Genomic DNA, 21,737 nt, shown 5'->3' on the forward strand with positions numbered 1-21,737 from the left:
CAAAAGAAGACATTTATGCAGCCAAAAGACACATGAAAAAGTGCTCATCATCACTGGCCATCAGAGAAATACAAGTCAAACCCACAATGAGATACCATCTCACACCAGTTAGAATGGCAATCATTAAAAAGTCAGGAAACAACAGGTGCTGGAGAGGATGTGGAGAAATAGCAACACTTACACTGTTGGTGGGACTGTAAACTAGTTCAACCATTGTGGAAGTCAGTGTGGCGATTCCTCAGAGATCTAGAACTAGAAATACCATTTGACCCAGCCATCCCATTACTGGGTATATACCCAAAGGATTATAAATCATGCTGCTATAAAGACACATGCACACGTGTGTTTATTGCAGCACTATTCACAATAGCAAAGACTTGGAACCAACCCAAATGTCCAACAATGATAGACTGGATTAAGAAAATGTGGCACATATACACCATGGAATACTATGCAGCCATAAAAAATGATGAGTTCATATCCTTTGTAGGGACAGGGATGAAGCTGGAAACCATCATTCTCAGCAAACTATCACAAGGACAAAAAACCAAACACCGCATGTTCTCACTCATAGGTGGGAATTGAACAATGAGAACACATGGACACAGGAAGGGGAACATCACACACCAGGGCCTGTTGTGGGGTGGGGGGAGCGGGGAGGGGTAGCATTAGGAGGTATACCTAATGTTAAATGACAAGTTAATGGGCGCAGCACACCAACATAGCACATGTATACATATGTAACAAACCTGCACATTGTGCACGTGTACCCTAAAGCTTAAAGTATAATTAAAAAATATATATATATATAAAATATAATGTAAAGGGAGCAAATGCCTGCTTTAAGAATTTTCACTTAAAAGTTATAAAATATTATAAAATTATGTACATGGAGATTCAATTTAGAACACTAGATAAAAAGTATAAGTTTCAATTAAAAAAACCCTTAATGTGTATTAGAATCATCCAGAAAGGATGTAGAAATGCCCCACAGGAGGTGAAAATTAGGTGTCTTTATTTTCAGTTGGCTTGCCAAGTGATTCTATTGGATGCAAAAATGTCAAAAGCATCTCCATATGCAAGGGCAATAGAGTAGGAGTGTTTAATCATTTTTATATTCCACCACCTGGAGTTTAAAAGCTGCTCAGTTGTTCTTTGTTGAATAGATGACTAGAAGGTAGAATGAATGAATGAACAAATGGGTGAATACATGGGAAGGGGGTTGTCAATGGCACCCAGTTCTTCCTAACTTTATTAGAAAGTTAGTATTTTACAGACTAGCTGAGCTCATCCCCAATTGTGATTTCTGCCTTTGAAGTCTCAATTTGATTAAAACACGTTTAGCACGGAACAATAACTTTCTGAAATTCTGGAGATTATGCAGCTCCAAGAAGCTCTGTGGGGAACAAGCAATTCCAGCAACCAAGACAGGTCTTTGTGAACCTGGAGAGGCTGCTTTGCAAGCCTGTATCGAGGCCAAACATCTGACTTCTCTTAATTACATTCTGTCCTTGTTTCATTCCTTCTCATTTCCTGCTTCTGGGTCCTTAGTTTTCCCCAAACTGGCAGGGTTGAATGATCTGAAAAATTAGGCTGGGCCTGCTCCCACGGTGCTGGGGCCTGAGGCATGGATGAGTCTCCTTCACCATGGAACAATGGAAAAAAAGTGTAGGTCACTTTCTCTCCCACCCTAAACTTCTGTCGCAAAATGATTTTGCCCAGTACCTTCTGCAGGGTAATGATGCTGTTTCATTAGTAAAAGACGAAGGAGCACTGACTCTGGGGTGTGACCTACTTGTGTTTAAATCACAGCCTTGCCCCTTTCCAGATGAGAAAACCACCTGTCTTCCAAGATGTCTATGAGGGTTTATAGCAGCTAAAGAAGTAACATCACGTAAAGATTAAAGCAAAGATTCTGGCGCCCTCCTGCGTAGGTACCAATTGTACCAATCTCAGATCTCCCACTTAGCTGGATAATCCTGGACACCTTACTTAACTGACCTGTGACTCAGTTTCCTCATATGTAAATAGGAATGAATAATCATAACTCCATGCCATTTAGTCATTGTGAGGAGCACATGAAATTAACATAAGGACCAAACTCCGACCATTTTCTTCTCTTGCCCAAAGCCCTATCTAAGGGCCTGAAGAGTCACACCCTACAGACAATCAAGTCTTGTCAGAGGGGTTTTATTCCATGCTATATAACAAGGCTTAGTTTCCAAATTTGGCAGAACATCACATGACAGATAAAGAAGGAAGTCAAAATATTTTACCTCCAAATATGTTTCTTTGCCGTATTTTTAAATGGCCTGCAAAGCCATTCTTGTTGGGGAAAATTGCATCTTATACATATTCTCTATTAACATAACAAGATCTTTCCCCATTCTAGGCCCTCCCAATCTTGAAGAGACTATCTGAGAATCCAGCATCTTTTAGAGGTCTGAATAGAAAACACTGAGGCTTCGTGCACATAAGAACCCTAGTCTCCACAACCCCTTCTCTTAACCCAGAAACTCCTTTCTCTTGATTCCAGGCGTTTCTATAATAATTTAACTCTTTCAACCAATTGCAAATCAGAAAATCTTTGGACTTTGACTCTACCTTTTACTTGTGCCCCACCCCCTACCCCACTTCGGGTTATCCCGCCCTATCAGACTGCACCAATGCATACCTCACAGGTATTGATTGATGTCTTTTGTCTCCCTATAACATGTAAAACCAGGCTGTAGCCCGACCACCTTGGGCACATGTTCTTGTTCTCAGGACCTCCTGGGGGGCTGTGTCCTGGGTCATGGCCCTCACATTTGGCTCAGAATAGATCTCTTCGAATATTTTACAGAGTTTGACTCTCTTCATGGATAAATACATACAAGGACTGAGATGATTTTGTGACATGTAGTTATCCTTCTTGTAAGTGTTACTTATTATGATAAATATCTATAACAATCATGGTAGCTGTTGAACTACTTCCATGTGGAGAAATGGAAAACTCTCTCATCCTCTCAAACGAGGTTTTCAGATGCTCTGCAATTCTTCTCCCCTCTATTTTTACTTTGCATTTATCTCTTTAATTGGGCTGAGGCTGCTGGTTGTAATGGGTGTTGCTGAGTCATCTGAGGACACAGGGACCTATGTCAGGAAGAATTGCTGGCAGGGAAGCCATCAAAAGACACATTAGACATCTCCGAGGCAGGAGTGAGTCATCCGGTGGTCTGTGCCTTGTACCAACACACTGGAGCCGAGGAGAAGCAGGGACGGCTCTGAGACATCTTCGGTTTCATTTGCAACATGGCTAATTCTCAGTTTAATAAAACCAGCCTGCTCTGTGGATGGACAGGCTAAACATCACCTGAACTATCACTTAGCAAACATCTCTTACCTATCCCACTCCTTCTTTCTTTGCCTCCCTCTCCCTTTACTCCTCCCTTTTTTGCTCTCTCTTCTTTTCTCCCCTTTCCTTACTTTTTGACTCTGTTTTAGGTTTTTTTTTTTTTTGAGATGGAGTCTTGCTCTGTTGCCCAGGCTGGAGTGCAGTGGTGTGGATCTCGGCTCACTGCCACCTCCATCTCCTGGGTTCAAGTGATTCTCCTGCCTCAGCCTCCAGAGTAGCTGGGATTACAGGTACCTACCACCATGCCTGGCTAATTTTTGTATTTTTAGTAGAGATGGGGTTTTGCCATGTTGGCCAGGCTGGTCTCAAACTCCTAACCTCAAGTGATTCACCTGCCTTGGCCTCCCAAAGTGCTGGGATTACAGGCATGAGCCATCATGCCTGGCCTTCTTTTCTCTTCTTTATCCTTTGTTATTACCTTCTTCTTCTCCTTTTTTCCCCTCTAATTTCTCCCTCATATATCTCTATCCCTTTTTCCTTCCCCACCCTATTTGTCTTTCTTTCTTCTTGTTCTCATCTTAATCTTCTCCCTTCCCTTAGGAGAACTGGACAACCAACTTTAAGTCTTCTCTGCCTTTTTTTTTTTTGAGACAGAGTCTCATTCTGTTGCCCAGGCTGGAGTGCAGTGGCGTGAACTCGACTCACTGCAAACTCCGCCTCCTGGGTTCAAGTAATTCTCCTGCCTTAGCCTCCTGAGTAGCTGGGACTACAGGCATCCACCACCACACCTGGCTAATTTTTGTATTTTTTAGTAGAGAAGGGGTTTCACCATATTGGCCAGGCTGGTCTCGAACTCCTGACCTCGTGATCCACCTGCCTCGGCCTCCAAAGCACTGGGATTGCAGGTGTGAGCCACTGCGCCCAGCCTTCTCTGCCCTTCTTATCTGTCTGTCTCCAGACAGTCTAGACTAGGTGCCATCAAACTTGTTCTGTAAAAGGCCAGATAATAAACATATTGGCCTTTGCAGGCCTTATGGTTTCTGTTGCAGTGACTAGGCTTTACATGTGATTGGGTTTCAATAAAACTTTATTTTCAAAGTTTTGATAAATGCTAAGGGAAATACTATTTTTCTTGGTCACCCACTTCATCATAAACCAGCAGACTAAAGAACAGGTTTCAGCCTCATGGTACTAATTTCTGGGCCCCTGAAGGTACAGTCCCTAGCCACACTCTCCCAGGTTCTTGATTAAAGAGACTGAATCCCATATTCCAGAACCCTCCCTAGATCTGGGGGACATGGAAGAACCATGAGTTCTGACTTACGTTGCTGACTATTATGTGGGAACACCTGAATTCCTGTCTGAGGTTAGAGAATTTGGAAAACAAACCTTGGTTGATAAGATATATGAAACATACATACATACACACACACACACACATACACACACATAAATAAATTAAGGAGGATGCTTTTGAGTGTTTAAATTCTTAGGACTGCAGCAGCAAGTTTAGCAAAGGACACAGTAGGAGCTCGATCCAGTTTGGCAAAGGGCCTGGCTAAGTCAAAACTGTGCAATTATCATTCCTGGTTGTTGGGGTTTTAGAATTCTCTGTTCATGCTAATAACATTGCAATGAACAAAACCACATCAGTGAAGTACAGCAAAAGTCAAAGGTGGAGCAACGCAGCTTTATTTCACAAGCCCCTCCGTGGGGAAGGGATTAGAGCTAGAGTTTGGAAGAGGTTTGCATGGAAGAAAGGGAGAAGCTGTGAACAGGGCTGGTTTGTCACAGAAAGACATAAACCAAGGGTGTGTGCCTGAGAACATTATGGACATGAAACTTGCCTACTGTTCCCCCATTAGCATGCAGTCTTACCTGAAATAAACAAAGCACGTGTTTTGGAGTCCACATTGTTTCTCCTGTCTTGCCTCTACTGTGCTGCAGGGAAGGAGGGTTCCTGGGAGACAGCAAGGCTCATTCCACTGGAGGCTTTTATGATTTGGATAGGGCTGCTGACCAATATGCCTGGAGGTACCCCAACTGTCCTCTATGACCCTTACTCCTACTGCAGAGGTCAAGTCTTTCCCAAAGAAACAGAACAAAGGACCATCACTGGTTTTGTGTTCCCTTTGTTTTGTTTTTAATATATAATTTGTCTAGGAGGCAGAGAACCTGGGTTTCAGCCCCAACTCTGCACTCCCTTGCTGTGCATCTTTAGGTGAGGTCATATCCCCTCTGTGGTTTCAGTTTCCCTATTACTGGACTAAGTAGCAATTTATGATCCACTACAGTTGTAAAATCCAGGGAATATATAATTCTGTTGGTTATATGCCTCATATTGCACATGTTAAATATATGCATATATGTGCCTCATACGCATATTGCATATATTGCATTAAAGAGCTTAATACAGGGATATTTGATTATTATAATATACAAATAAGACAATGGAGGAATTTGCCTCTATCTTGTAGTGAATACAGGGGTAAGATGCCTGGGAAGATTGTCAAAAGATTGGCAGTGATTCAGTGATTACCTCCTTGCATCTCTCTCTCTAGAGGTATCTAGTGTCCTTTCTAAAGAAAATAAGGGCCCTTTCATTACAGAACATATTAAATCGATGACATAAGACTTGAAAATAAGGTCCCTTTCATTACAGAAGATATTAAATCGATGACATAAGACTTGCAAAAGTATATCTGCAGTATTTTCTAATTCATTCATTTAACAAATTTTGTTTATGCACCTGCTGTATGCCAAGCTCCACTGAGTCCTGCAGTAAGGGGACAGCAACAAAGATGGACATGGATAGCGTATGCCCTTGAGGAATCTATAATGCAGTGCACTCAAGTGGCCCAGGGGACATGGAGAGGCCAACAATGGCATCTAATGTGTGCCAGGCATGGGCTAGCTTCTTTGTTTATTTTCATATTTAATCCTTAAAGAATTCTGATTTTAAAATGAGAAAACTGAGACTCTAAGAAATTAATTTGCCCCAGGTCACACCACTAGGAAACTGCAGAACCTTCATCTTACTTATTTCACTTCTCTTGCTTTGCTAAATGCCACAAGCATAGAGATATGGGAGTTCACAGGCAGGGTATCTAGCTTAGAGGTCTTTATGGGAGTCTTCACAGAGGAGCACAGAGGCTGAAGGATGGATGAGATGTCATATCAGGAAATGGGGTTAGGAAAAGAGGGAAGGAGGAATTCCATTTTTATAGGGTGTTGCATGCAGCAATCCACACTTATCTAAAAAAAAATTTCAAATGGTGAAATTTTGGATGCTGTAGAAAGTTGAATGGGAAAAATATTCAGGGGTAAGGGGCATTCAAGGATTTCCCCAATCCACACTGTCATACCATTCCTAAACCAGCCCTAAGAAGACTGGCTGTGAAGGCCTCTCAGGGATATGCCGTCCTCAGAATGGACACATGTGTGGTCATCACTGCCGGAGCTGTGGGACTGTCCAGCTCTACCCCAGACTCGGATGTCAGCCCAAAGATATTAAGCTGGGAAGTTGATTAAGGGCAGTGTTGAGGATATTAGCAACCCATCCAGTGGCCCAGAGCAATTTATGAGAATTCTAATTAGATACAAGGACTTCTGTAACCACAGAAACACTCTCTATTTTGCCTGCCAGCATGGGGTCCCCTGCCATCAAAAGCTATCTTGTATGCTTCAGTGGAAGAGCGGCCAACAAAAAAAGGACTCAGGATGCCAACACTGACCCACTTGGAGGGAGGAAGTGAGTTCTCCATTGACTTCCAAGGCTCCCCCACTCCAAGACCTGTGAGCATCATTATGCTGAATGGTGCTATTAAAGCTCTAGAGTCCGTTGCAGGAAGGTTCCCTATTAACATGAGAGCAGGGTTTGTGGTCCTCTCCAATCTGTTAACAATCTAGATGAGTCTTTAAAATTATTGCTGGCAAAAGTTGCAGTACAAAAGGAACAGAGGGAACCTGATGAAGTAAAATTGTGTGCGTGTGTGTGTGTGTGTGTGTGTGTATCTGTATCTTTCAAATATTTAACATATGATTATATGTACAAATATGATATAACTAGGGTCACTCACTAGTTTTAAAACTTGGAGAGTCCAGGCAACATTGGTTGAGTTGGTCACTCTATAATGTAATTTTTTTTGGAGACAAAGTCTCACTCTGCCACCTAGGCTGCAGTGCAGTGACATGATCATGGCTCACTGCAGCCTCAAACTCCTGAGCTCAAGCAATCCTCCTGCCTCAGCCTCCTGAGTAGGTGGGCCTACAAGCATGTACCACCATGCCCAGTAATTAAAAAAATTTTTTTTTGTAGAGATGGGTTTTTGCTATGTTGCCTGGGTTGATCTTGAACTCCTGGATTCAAGCAATCCTCCCACCTCAGGCTCCTGAGTTAAGATTACAGGCATGAGCCACTGCACCTAGCCTAATATAATATCAATGTGAGAGATATACGTACCATATCTTTCAAATATTTCACATATCTATTATATATACCTAAATATGATATAGGTGCAACTGAATATGCCATATACATAATTTTTAAGATATATGATAAATATATACATTTATGTGTTAAATGAACTCAGACTAGATGTCAGGGATGAGTAATGTCTACTGGAGTTTAAAAATAAATCCACAACCATTAAAACTGAGCAAAATACAAAGAAGAAGATTAAATGCTTCTCAATACTAAAAAGTCTTACTTATAGCTAAGCTGACCTGGCCACCTGCAAACCAGGTTTCTCCTTGCAGCTTGGTTTAGTAGGAAGTGATCAGAATTGGACTCAGATGAAATAGAGCCAATTGTTACCTCGATAAAAGTCTGAACAGGGTGTTGTCCATTGGCTGGTAGCATCAGCATCACCTGGGAGCTTGTTAGAAATGCTGGGTCTCAGGCTCCACCCTAGACCCACTGAAACAGAGTCTTTGTTTTAGGAAGATCCTCAGGTGATCTTGCTCATGGTAAAGCTGAATGAGCTCTGCTGCAGTTCACTTGACCCATTGGAGCCTCATTTTCCTGCTTTGTGCAATGGAGATAATAAGATTTACTCCAGAATATTATATAAAGGCTTACTAGGATATTATATGTGATGTGCTTGGTATAGTGCTGAACCATAGATGAGAGGACCCAAAACAATTTTTTCCTTCCCTTTTCTCAGCATCACTTGTGACTGAATAATAAAATTAGGCATTCTTGTTCTTCTCAGTATCTTTTGTTCTGGCCCCTAGATATGAGAAGGGTTTGACCTTTATGGTCTTTCTTCTGCTTCTTCAAATCCCAGAATCATTTTTTTGAAAATCACAAAATGCATGAGATAGATGGGACTTATGGGATCCCCTGTTCACCTTTACTTCAAAGCCAGAAATGCCATTCTTTAAGTCCAAGGCTTACCCAGTCTTCAGGTTCTCACTCAAGTATTACCTTTTAAGGACCAAGCAGAATTGAGGTACTCAATAAAGAGTTGCTGGTTGCTGGATGAATAAATGGCTGAGGCTTCTGTGAACCTGGCCCATTCTATTCTTTGTCTAAATCTTGCCACACTTGTTTTCTTTATGAATCATTCTGTCTTTTATTCTTAAAGATACTAGTTATGTCTCGTAGTTCTCCTTGACCACTCTGTTATGTACCCAACACACCTAAGAATATATATGTATGTATATATATACACATACATAAGAATATATACCACATACATAACACGTGTGTATATATGTATTTATGTCTACATATGTGTATATATACACGTGTGATATAAATTTATATATGTGAATTACTAGATACATGTTTCGATTTTAGGATTAGATATCTTGCATTTATACATTTGTCAACCTACTGGACTGTAAGTTCATTGAGGGTAAGAAGAAAAAGACCATGATAACCCCTTCTGGGAACATCAGTGCCTACAAAAACATCTGTTTCTCAGTAAATGTTGGGTATCGATGCTGAGCAATGCTGAAAAATATGCATGAGCATTGTTACTCCAGTACTGAGAGCCAAAGATGCCATGGTGCACTCTATCATTTTAGAAAGACCAGAGACAATTAGATGGGAAAAGGAAGGCAACATCTTGCTAGGATCTTGTGTATGCTTCCAGGCAGATGAGCAGCCTTTCTCCTAGGGAAATGCACAGCAGGCTTCATGTAAGAGGTTCCCTCAATAACCAAACACTCCATTCAAAGGTTATATTTACACAGCTCATTAGGAAAATTTTTTATACTTTTGACACTCATTTGACTCATAATCGTCCACTGAAGCTACTGTGTAACAAGAGATAAACACTCCATTCTAGAGGATGAATAATTAGGTACTGCTCAGCACTGTGCTCTTTACACTTCTAATTTTAGAGCATAATTAATCCTGCTGAAGCTGCATACGATAAGTGAAATATTTATGCAGCTGTGTTAATTCATGTATTTACTCCTAGAGAGACATCCAGAATTGGTCATGGCTTTCCGGGAAGATCATCTGGAGACACCCCGTGGACCAATGGCATTTTCTCTCCCAAGTCTTTGCCTCCAGATGGCCTCAAGAGATGAAGCTGAATAGACACATTTCCCAAACCCAATAGTCTGACCAGGAAGGCAATGAGCCAGAACAGAAAATATCTATGAGAACCTAGATGTTCTGTAAGTACATGAACAAACCCCTGGCCCATCTGGATGCTTTTACTGTTTATTTTTTATTTGGTGCAAAGAAGACCTTTTCTGTTTAGCACCACAAAAGTTGTTTCTGTGTTACTAACTTGACTATATTATTGCCAGTGCAACACTAAAGAAGTTGTGTTTGATACTAGAGTTGTGCACGGGCAACTATGGTGATGATGAGAAGGAAAATGATGAAGAGGAGGAGGAGGGTGGTGTGATGGCCATGATGATGGTGGTGATGATCGTGGTAATGAGGATGATGGCATTGGTCATGATGGTGATGGTGGTGGTGATGATGATAATGATAATAATGATGTCAGAGGCATGTGAACCAGAACAACTCCATCTTAAATAGTAGCTGGGTAAAATGAGGCTGAGACCTACTGGGCTGCATTCCTAAATGGCTTAAGGCATTCTAAGTCACAAGATGAGATAGGAGGTGGGCACAGGATATAGATCATAAAGACCATGCTGAGAGATAAAACAGGTTGCAGTAAAGAAGCTGGCCAAAACCCAACAAAACCAAGATGGCCATGAGAGGGATCTCTGGTTGTCCCCACTGCTACACTCCCACCAGCGCCATGACAGTTTACAAATGCCATGGCAACGTCAGGAAGTTACCCTATATGGTCTAAAAAAGGGAGGCATGAATAATCCACCCCATGTTTAACATACCATCAAGAAATAACCCAGCCCTTGGGTCTGCTCTGTCTGTGGAGTAGCCATTCTTTTCCTTAACTTTCTTAATAAACTTGCTTTGACTTTACTCCATGGACTTGCCCTGAATTCTTTCTTGTATGAGATCCAAGAACCCTCTCTTGAGGTCTGCATTGGGACCCCTTTTCTGTAACAGCAATGGTGACAGCTAACATTTATTGAACCACTTGTATGTTACAGGGTATATGCTAAGCTATGCACTTTACATGTATTCTCCCATTTCATCTTCACACCAGCCTTATTAGGTAAATATTTCTGTACCCTTTCACAGATGAATAAACTGAGGCTAAAAAAGATCACTTCTTTCACAGAAGTATTTGTAAATGGGACAGTAGATTTAGTTCAGATGTGCACTAAATTACTCCTTCCTAAAAGATTTATACACCTCAAGAGTTTAGTTACTCATCTTTGATAGATATCTTAGAGAATTAAATGTAACAACAGTCTTCCCTAATTGGCCCCCTTCCAGAGTAAGGTCCCTGAAGCAGAATCTTTGCCACTTACTAGCCTAGGGATTTGCCCTCTGAGATTCAATTTCCTCCTCTGTAAAGTGGGAATAAGCAACATTTAACCTCATAAGTTTATGAAGATTACATTGAGGAACATATGTAATGCATCCAGTATGATGATTGACATACCCAAGTCCCTAAATATGTTAGCTGTTTTATAATAGATGCTTCGAGAGTGACACCAATGGGGGGTGGGGCTAGAGTTAGAACTCACTTATTTGACAGGTACCTATCACATTTAAAAGTTTCCTGCCAAATGAAATACATCTTAACATCAACCATTCATCCATACACGTATTTATTCATTCAAACCTTTATTGACCAATTTACCTGTCATGTTCAGTGTTTTGTTGTAATGCTGGAAATAAGACTCCTGTTTGCTGAGTAGTTCATCCCCTGTAAGGGCGTTTATCCACCCCTGTGATAGGCAAAACATTTGGCCCCGATTCTTCAGTGTACTCTCAGCATCCACACTTTTGCCATAAAACTTCAAGACCTATCTCATGAAAGGTGGCGTATACCTGCAATCCCTTGACCATGAACTTGGCCACCTGACTTGCTTTGGACAGAAGGATGTTAGCAAACATGAACGTGACCGAGCAGTGGCTTGAAATGTGCACGTGCAGCTAGGCGTTCCTTTCTGTGCTTCTGCCATAGCCAGGAAAAGAGCTTCCCCAGGTAGCTGCTACCTTTTCAGCCTGAGACACAGCATAAACACGTGTGGAGCAGAGACCACACCATTGATTCATGGGCTTGTGGCAGGAAGCAGAGGCACTATCCCCACCCCAGGCAGAGCTTCTCCACTCAACCTGCACTACCATGAGGAAAATAAATGCTTACTGTTGTACGCCTCTAAGATCTCACAGCAAAAAGCTGACCAACACAGCCACAAATCATTATTACACAGCAGAGAACATGGCCAGTGATCTGAGGAAGGTACAAATGCCCTATGGAGAATTCAAAGACTCACATGTTCTTATTTGGGAGTTAAATATAAAACACATTTAGAATGCTTGATGGCACTGTGAGAATCTAGGATTTAATTCTGTGAATAGAAAGAAGATAAGAAGCCACAAGTAACTGTGCACTTCATTCAAATTCACACCAGCCCTATGCACTAGCTAACCTCTGCCTATTTTGATATTGCATTTCACTGTAGTGGTAACTAGATTTTTCTCTCCCACCTCTAGCCTGGCATAGCACATTCTGTAACCATCTCTGAATATAGCCTCCACTATTTGAATGGGGCTTCTGCCCTCTGGCCTGAGTCTTTCTATCCTCCTCATACCGAGCTCATTTTTGGTGTTAACCTGCTATCTGAGCTGACTTTGCTTTTCCTATTTCCTCAGTGTTAGCAATTAAAAGGAAACCAACCTGCCATTCCAAGCCACGGCCAGCCTCTAGAGACCATGCCAGGAAATCCCGGACTATAGTGAAATCACCAGCTATGAAGTAGAAAGGGCAGACAGGAGGAAATGCTTCTGGTGACACAGCTGGCCCAAGTGGCTGTATAGTTCTATGAATGCCACAGTCTCATTAGACTGTAATAGAGATTGCCTTTCCTTCATTCCTCCACGGGATAAGAACATGAGTTGCCATGTTGGTACAACATGACTCCACCCTGAGTCATGCCTGGTAAGTCTAGGAAGAGTCTTTGACCTCAAAATACATCAGGAATCCTTTCTCTGGAGTGAAATTGAGACTGATTACAGCCTAGTTATGTAATTTTGTACAGCAGGGTCTGTCAACCACAGCCTACCAACATGTGAGGTTGGATAATTTTGTGTTTTGTGATGTAAGGGGCTGTCCTGGACCCTGAAAGGTGTTTTCGTGCATCTTCTAGCCCTGGCCTCTACCCATTAGATCAGCAAGCAGATTCCCAGCCATGATCACTGAATGTGTCTCCAGGCATTGCCAAATGTCACCTGGGGGACAAAATTGCCCTTCACCCTTTGAGAACCACTGCCCTAGAGAGAAGGCCTGTGAATTCCCACTTAAGGCACCAGGACTGTCCTGGATCCTGTCTTTTTCTAAACCTATTTAACTCTTTCCTAAATCCCCTGAGAGAGACTGTATCCTTAGAATACTTTTGTTTGTTAAATTTAGTTATCTAGAATTGCTTTCCATTATAAGCAACCTAAAGAACCATGGTTTCATGTGACAGGAACTCAGTAAATATTTTTAGGGAGCAAACTCATCATGCAAAGATCCACTGGGAAGCCCAGGAGCAAACAAAGCGAGTGTGAGGGTGTCAAGTCCCCCTAAAGAAAGGGATCACCCGGGGTCTTACCATCACCCACAAACTGAAGCAAGGCCAGGTCAATCTGCCTCTTCCAAGGAGAGCCTTTCTGAAGGGCAATTCCGTAACCGGTGGTGGCAAAGATGTACCCACTCCCGATGGTCACCAGCTTGCAGCCTTCATCCCTCCCGGCCTTGTAATTCAAGACTGCGGCATCGTAGATGAAAGCGTCCAGCTTCCTGAAATGACGAGAAACCAAGGGGTCACAGGGGTGGCCGGGTACCACCTCGGGGTCCAGCTCCTGAGGCCTGATCCTGAAAGCATCACACACTTTCTTTCATGCTGGTGATGATGACTCATGGCCTCTCCATCCCCTCGTCATAAAAGGATCTATTTTTAATGAGGAGATAGAAGCCAGAACCTTTTCTCTCCAACTTACAAGAGACAGCTAAATAAAGACATGAAGGATCCATATACTCAAGTGAGTAAACAGTTGAGTTTGCCGGTCTGCTAAGTGTTTGTCCTTAACACTCCCAATGGTGGAGAACAGTGGCCTATTTAGAAAGGTTCACATCAGAACAAAATAAACCACTAAGGGGCAGAAGAATTTGGTGGTAGTGTGTATGAAGGGGAAAGGAACTAAATAGGAATATTTTTTCCTCCCAAAAGAAATACGTGTGCTGCTTATTTATCATACAGAAATTATTGCAGAATTTTTAAAAATCCAAATAATATAGAAAAGTATTAAAAATACAATTAAAATTAAAACTACCTATAATTCTACAACTTAGACTCAACCTTTGTTAACATGTTAGTGAACAGCCTTCCAAATTTTTTAGTGAGTATGCACAAACATGCATACACGGAGATTGGCAAACTTTTTTCTTTAAAGACAAGATAATAAATAGTTGAGGCTTTGTGGGCCATACCGTCTCTGTTGCAGCTATTAAACTCTGCTGTTGTAGGGTATTATGGGCTGCAATGTGTCCACCCCTAACATTCATACAGAAGTAGGATGAACCCCTAATCCACTGTGGCTGGTGTCCTTATAAAAAGGAGAAATCTGAACACAGACAAGCACACAGGGAGGATGCCATATGAAGACTGGAGTTACGCTGCTGCAAGCCAAGGAACTACCAGAAGCCAGGAGAGAGGTCTGGAACAGATCCCTCCCTGGAGCCTTCGGTGGAAGCGTGGTCCTGCAGATGCCCTGATCTTGGACATCTAGCCTCCAGAGCTGCGAGACAGTCATTTCTGTTGTTTAAGCCACTCAGGTTGCATTCGTTTGTTATGGCTGCCCTAGGAAACCAAGACATAGCGCCAAAGCAACCATAGAGAATGTGTAAACAAACGAACTTTGCTCTGTTCCGATAAAATGTTATTTAGGAAAACAGATGGGTCCATGGGATGTAGTTTGCCAACCCTTGTTTTAATCCCGAAAATGTTATTATGCCACAAAAACTATTTCACAAATTGCTTTCTTCTCTCATTCCATACCTAGTGAATGTATTTCCATGTCAATAAACATAGCACTTTAAAATTCTTTTTTGATATACTTATTTTTATTGAGGTATAACGTATGTGCAATAAAATGCATGATGAATTTTTACATATGTATATATCCTTGAAATTACCATGCAGTTCAAAATGTGGAATGTTATCATTTCCTTAGAAATCCTATGCATACCCCAGAAAACAAGCATCAGGTAATCTCTCCAAGGGCACAACTGTGCCTAAATATTATTATTATTATTATTATTCAGATGGAGTCTCACTCCATTGCCCAGACTGGAGTGCGATGGTGTGATCTCAGCTCACTGCAAACTCCACCTCCCGGATTCAAGTGATTCTCGTGCCTCAGCCTCCCAAACAGCTGGGATTACAGGTGCTGCCACCACTCCCGGCTAATTTTTATATTTTTAGTAGAGACAGGGTTTCACCATGTTGATCAGGCTGGTCTTGAACTCCTGGCCTCAAGTGATCCACCCACCTCGGCTTCCCAAAGTGCTGAAATTACAGGTGCTAATTATGATTAGATCCCTATCAGTAGTCCTGGATATTGTTTCCAAATGTTAAAGTTATTTAACGAGGCTGAAATGATCACTGTGGAATGCAAGGATGAATGTCTCAACTCTAAAATGGGTAAGAAAACTAAATCGGAGATGACTCAACTTCATGACACTTTCTCAACTTTATTGCCTTTCTTTCTTTAACAAGAAAACATAAAACAGTGAAGCAAAAAAATAAAAATAAAAATGGCAAAGAGAGGATGTGAAACACTGCATCTTTTCAGAGACAGCTGCCGAAGGACTCCTTATGGGAACAAAACTATTTGGCAGGTTTACAGCCATGTTCTTCATTTTAATTTTTTTTTTGTTTCTATAGTGGTTTGAGGTGGCGCAAAACTGTAGGACTTGTCTCATCCACAGAAACACTCTGAAGCTTTGATCTCAAGGTGGGGTTATCAGAGACTTGGTTTTAGGCTCTAAGAGTATTTAAAGGGAATCAGATCAAGCAGCAGCAGAAGAGAACCGGGCACTGATTGGCAACAGTGATGGTAACCTAGAGCTGTCATACGTAACCTAGAGCAACCTAGAGCTTGGCTTGATGACAGCAAGTCAAGAGGAACAGCCAGCAATAGTGAGACCTGCAGAAATATGGGATGGAGAGTTATACAAGGTCAAAAGTAACTTGTGTATAATGGGAGTAGGGTGTGTAACAGGAACACTGGAGTAGTAGGTAAAAGGAACCTGAGTTCTAGTCTAGGCTAGGATGATGGTGCAACCTCAGGAAAGTCACTTCCTCCTTTTGGATTTCTGGTTTCTCTTCTGTGAGAGGTGGTGTTCATTGTGGTCTTGCTGAGACACTTGTTCAGCTGCAGTATTCTAAGATTGTGTGAGCCAACAGTCACATTCTGTGGCTATCCATAGGGAAATTGAAACTCTGGATAACACATGTATCCTAAGGACTTAGGGCCGTGGAAGGTGTTGGTCTCTTGATAAAGCTGAGATACTTGCAACGTCAATACTTCCCATATCCAAGTTGCCATGGAGATATACAACCTTGGTTTTATTTAGACTTTCAAAGTACCACCCAACTCTTGTCTCTCCATTCCTCAAAAAATAAACATACACACGTACACATGGGCACATTCAAACATCAACGCCCTCTGTTGGAATTCATGGGGTGAAACCTTCTCCCATCCTGCTAAGCCACTGTGCACTGAGGTGCTGCTGGGTTGGAAATCTAAACACGTACCTAGCAACCACATGAGAGTTGTCCAGAAGCAGTTTAAGTTGGTATTTTATGGACAGGCATAGACATCTGCAAATCAGTACCATATTTCATGACAGGTCTTTTTGAGCTGAGCAACAAACAGACATATGAGTACAAGGAATAAAGGAAGTTTTCTTTGGGAACAAAGTTTGTAAAACCACAATGCTGAAAAGTCAGAGGCAGGACAGCTGCAAAAGATGTGGTTGACTCTGACCAAAGCAATTACACATTGGCATGACTGGGGTGGGCTGGTGGTCATGCTGTCAGAGGGGTCTGGCCATGGAGGGGCACAACTGGGCCAGCCCTCCATGGCCTGACTGTCATCTTAGGGCCACGTCAGAACTGAAGTGATTACAACACAGAAAGGAAACTGTAGGGCCACAGGAACTGGTTTCTAGATTCTAGAGAGCTGGGGCCTACACACAATGGGCTACAGAAAACTGCATGTTTAAAAATATCCTGGGGCATACACAGTCCCCTCTCAGAGAGATGGTCATTGTCTGAGATACCATCTCACACCAGTCAGAATGGGCTATTATTAAAAAAGTCAAAAAATAACAGGTGCTGGCAAGGTTGTGAAGAAAAAGAAACAAACACTCTTGGTGGGAGTGTAGATTAGTGCAACCATTGTGGAAAGCAGTGTGGCGATTCCTCAAAGACCTATACTGGGTATATACCCAAAGGAATGTAAATCATTCTATTATAAAGACACAGGCACATGTATGTTCACTGCAGCACTATTCACAATAGCAAAGACACGGCATCAACCTAAATGCCTACCAGTGATAGACTAGATAAAGAAAATGTGGTACATATACACCATGGAATACTATGCAACCATAACAAAGAACAACATCATGTCCTTTGCAGAGACATGAATGGAGCTGCAGACCATTATCCTGAGCAAACTGATGCAGGAACAAACTATGAATTAAAATAATAACAAATGGAATCACTAATAATCGCTTTTTAAAAAAAGAGATGGCCATTGTCTGCAAAGTGTTTTATAAAATACTTAGCATTTTACAGACATCCTCCCACTGAGGCCTCACAACTGTCCAGTAGCAAGATATTATTATTGTTATTATTTTTCTATTCTGTCTATGAGCAGACAAGGTTCGGAGAGGCTAAGGCAGCCTGGGGCTCATTGGTGATATTTCCAGACTTTATATTATAAAACCCTCTAGGACAATACTGTCCAATAGAACTTTCTGCAATGCTGGAAATGCTCTGACACTATTTACTATGGATATTGAGCACTTGAAATATGTTTAGTGCAACTGAGTTGTAAATTTCATTTAATTTCATTAATTTAGATTGTAATGTACGGGGTCCCACGTACCTATGGGCTATTGCAGTGGACGGCACAGCCCTAGCTGTTCCGTGGCAAGCAAGGGGAAGGCTTAGGGAGCGGGACTCTGGGTCTCCCTTCTTGCTCTGACCCAAAAAGTCTACTTTTGATCTGTTTTCTATCGGAAAAAATAATTGTTCCTGTTGTTAAAAAGGAAAAAAAATCCCCGAAATCTCTGAGACTTGTCATCAGGGACTTTGGGCAAAGAACCTGTATTTCTCAGGCTCAGTTTTCTCTATGAAAAATAGAGCCAACTCGCCGGGCACAGTGGCTAGTGCCTGTAGTCCCAGCACTTTGGGAGGCCGAAGTGGGCGGATCACCTGAGGTCAGGAGTTTGAGACCAGCCTAACCAACATGGAGAAACCCCATCTCTACTAAAATTACAACAAAAAAAAAGCTGGGCATGGTGGCACATGCCTGTAATTCTAGCTACTCGGGAGGCTGAGGCAGAAGAATCTATTGAACCCGGGAGGCCCAGGTTGCAGTGAGCCGAGATTGCACCATTGCACTCCGGCCTGGGCAACAAGAACAAAACTCCATCTCAAAGAAAGAAAGAAAGAAAGAAAAATGGAGCCAACAATATTTGCCCTTAGAGGGCTGTTGGGAATAAAGTGGTATTATATAAGTAAAGCATGTGTGCAATGCTCAGAACATAACAAATGCTCAAAACACGTAAATGCATTCAATCAAATTCAGATTTTATGCCAAAGGGGCTCACCAATTTTATGGATCCTATAGGAGAAATCCAGTTCTCCATACTTTATATGCATTATTATATATTTTTTGGTCCTTCTCCTTGTGCAGGGATGGGCATACTACTGCTATCCCCATTGTCAGATGGAGAAACTGAGGCATTGAGCATTAAAGTGACTCAGTACCACCAACCAGCCCATACGTGTCAAAAGTGGCATTGGAACCTATGCAGTCTGACACCAAAGATCACTGACATAACCACTGTTACCAAGCCATGTTATCCATAAGACTTGTAGAGTAAATGGAGGCAGCTCTATTACTTAGGAAATTCAGATTGGGGGTTTTAGCTATAAATAAGCCAAATGTTTTGAAAGAAGAGGCAAGAATGGGGCCAGAGCAGCCAGAGTTTCAATAGTCGTGGTGGGTTGTTCCACTTCATCTGTCTCGTTCCCAACAGCCACAGAATCATCTAAGGGGCTGGAGTTACCTCCATAGAAAACTCTTGCCCCTAACAGAGTCTACTCCAGTCCATCAGAAGACATGTAGGTATAGGTGGCCATAGCTTCTTGTTGAAGATGGAGGGTAAGAAAGAGAAAAAAGGCCACCTGAAACGGAAGCCTGCCATATTTCAAGTGCTTAATTTCCATAGTAGACAGTGTCAGAGTATTAGTCCTATGTGGACCAATGGCATTTGGAGGGGTTGAGCTGCGACTGCTGGATGCAGAGTGATGTGTTAGGCTGCAGCCTGGTATTGGCAGCACTGGCTTAGAACACCAATGAGGGGCTGGTTCCTTAGAACCAAGAGCATCCAACTGAAAGCCCAATTAAGAACACACAGCTAAGGGAACCCAGTTACTCTTCTCTGCTTGGTGCATGTTCTCTTCCTTTTTTCAAGAGGAAATTGTCTTTGTGCCACATTCTCAGTTCCTACCCAGGTACCAGGGTTGTGTTTCTCCCACTGGGCAGGAGGACGTTCAGAGGTCAGGTCTGAGAACTGTGGGATGTTGCCTGTGATGAGGACAGAGACACCATCTGACACACTGGGGTCCCTGCCACCTTTCTGCCTCCACTCCCTATAGAAGATGTTGGAGAGGAGTGATCCCTCTTCTCCAATGTCTGTGACAGACCAAAGACACCTTGGCTTCCCACCATGAGGGCTGGAGCAGTGCTGGAGCCCAAAAGAATGCCATGGTATGCTGGCTACATGACAGGCTCACCCCCTGCCAGGTATCTTAGTGGCTGTGCGGGTGCCATTACCTTCTCCATCACCGGCAGTCCTCAAGGAGCACAAATGATTAGAAATGACAGTAATTCAGAATGAGAGGGGGAAATAAGACCTCCTCTGTGTAAATTAGCAAAGAAGCAAGGTAAGGACGGATGTCACATGTGCCCCGTGCTACTTTAACCTAGTGGTTTCCTGCCATCCTTATTGACAGCTCTCAAGAGCTGCTACAGCTTTCACAAGCGTGTAGATCTGACCCCATTCCTTTAGTCAGTGGGTCTCTCTTATGCCTGCACAATGGCCTTGAAAGTCCAATCCTAGCGCCAAGACTGTTTGTTGGCAAATCTAATTGTCCCTACATTGGGGAGGACCATACCCCACAGTAGAGGCATGGACACATTAGGGATGGGAACTTGTATTGTCAAGCGGCTTGACATTTCCTAATCAAAAGTTTCCGGTTTTAGCTCATCATCTTCTTATGCATGTTTGCAGATGCTCTCTGGGGGTCTCAGCACATTTAAAGGCTAATTATATAGTTAAAGTTAATTATTCATTCATTAACATTCAAGAAGCCTTTAACAAGACACTGCTTGTCTTGATGAATTAATGAAACCAGCATGTGCACGTGTGTGTGTGTGTGTGTGTGTGTGTGTATGTATGTTACTGAAAATTAAATTAAAACATCTCTTTGATGATAACTGAATGTATTTTTTTCAAATCAAACCAAACCCTTGCCAGGAAGAGAAACACATTAGCACGTGAGGTCAGTTGGCATGTTTGGGCAACTGTGGAACAGGGAACACAATTCAGATTTGTCTTCACCAGCTCCATGAGTGAAGCCCGGTCATGGGACCTCTCTGAGCTTCAGTATTCTCATCTGTAAGATGGGAAATAATACCTTATTACAGGGCTGGCTATTGGATGGATTAAAATGGAAGTGAAGGTGTTTTGCTTGTAATTGCAGATACTGGTGGGATTTAGGAGATTGTCTGGCAGTGGTGGTATCATTATGCAGAGAAGCAGTGGAGGTGTGGATCACCACCAGGTACCCATCGGGGAAGGGCATTCATGATCCCCAGAAATGGTATCACTGAGGCATGACAACCTTTGAAATTGTTTACTTGGGCAAGAGACACTCAACCTATATAGAGACTACCTGCCATCAGCACAGGATGGTCTAAAACTGGCTTTGGGAAAATGGCCTAGAATCACATTTTGATTCTGGGTTTGTGAATACAAACTCTAAAGTCAGAGCTTTACCAACATTGATGAATTTTCACAAAGGAAGCATTCTTCAAAGCAAACTCCATTAAGCTAATTTAATTCCTCTATCGATGTCTTGCATAGCATAGTTAAATTGTTTCCAATTTTTTGGGAAACATTTTTACTGGGGTCAATTCTTTTGTGTTTAAATTTTATAAATATTTGCTTCATCGATCAGCATTTGGACCACAACAAATTTTACTAATTTATAACTTCTGCCATTTTGAGTTTTCTTTTGTGGTTATTATTTCCACTAAGTCCAGTTCTCCTGGGTCAAAATTGTACAGAGATCCAAAATTAGCTAAGAAGATTTGAGTCATCTGTGGATTTTTAGTCAATACCAAATTTCACCCTGTGTGCTTTCGGCTCTTGTCAGTTTATTTTGTGTAGTTTATTTTTTACCAATAATATTCACTGTGAATTGGGCAAAAAAGATGGATGGTTAATATTTATTTTTTTAGCTGAGAATAAATCCTGAGTGA

At 42.0% G+C, this 21,737-nt stretch overlaps 1 protein-coding gene across 2 annotated transcripts in view; it reads right to left on the minus strand.

Annotated features, from left to right (window-relative positions):
- Positions 1-21,737, minus strand: part of GRIN2A (glutamate ionotropic receptor NMDA type subunit 2A) — a 419,536-nt gene that overhangs the window by 22,030 nt on the left and 375,769 nt on the right. For both annotated transcript variants that reach the window (XM_054533449.1, XM_063717183.1), the window contains exon 12: positions 13,502-13,689. In XM_054533449.1, the coding sequence (XP_054389424.1) occupies positions 13,502-13,689 (188 nt within the window). The remainder of the gene's footprint in view (positions 1-13,501; positions 13,690-21,737) is intronic.

Source organism: Pongo abelii, chromosome 18 (assembly GCF_028885655.2).
Source record: "Pongo abelii isolate AG06213 chromosome 18, NHGRI_mPonAbe1-v2.0_pri, whole genome shotgun sequence".
Taxonomy (NCBI): Eukaryota; Metazoa; Chordata; class Mammalia; order Primates; family Hominidae; genus Pongo; species Pongo abelii.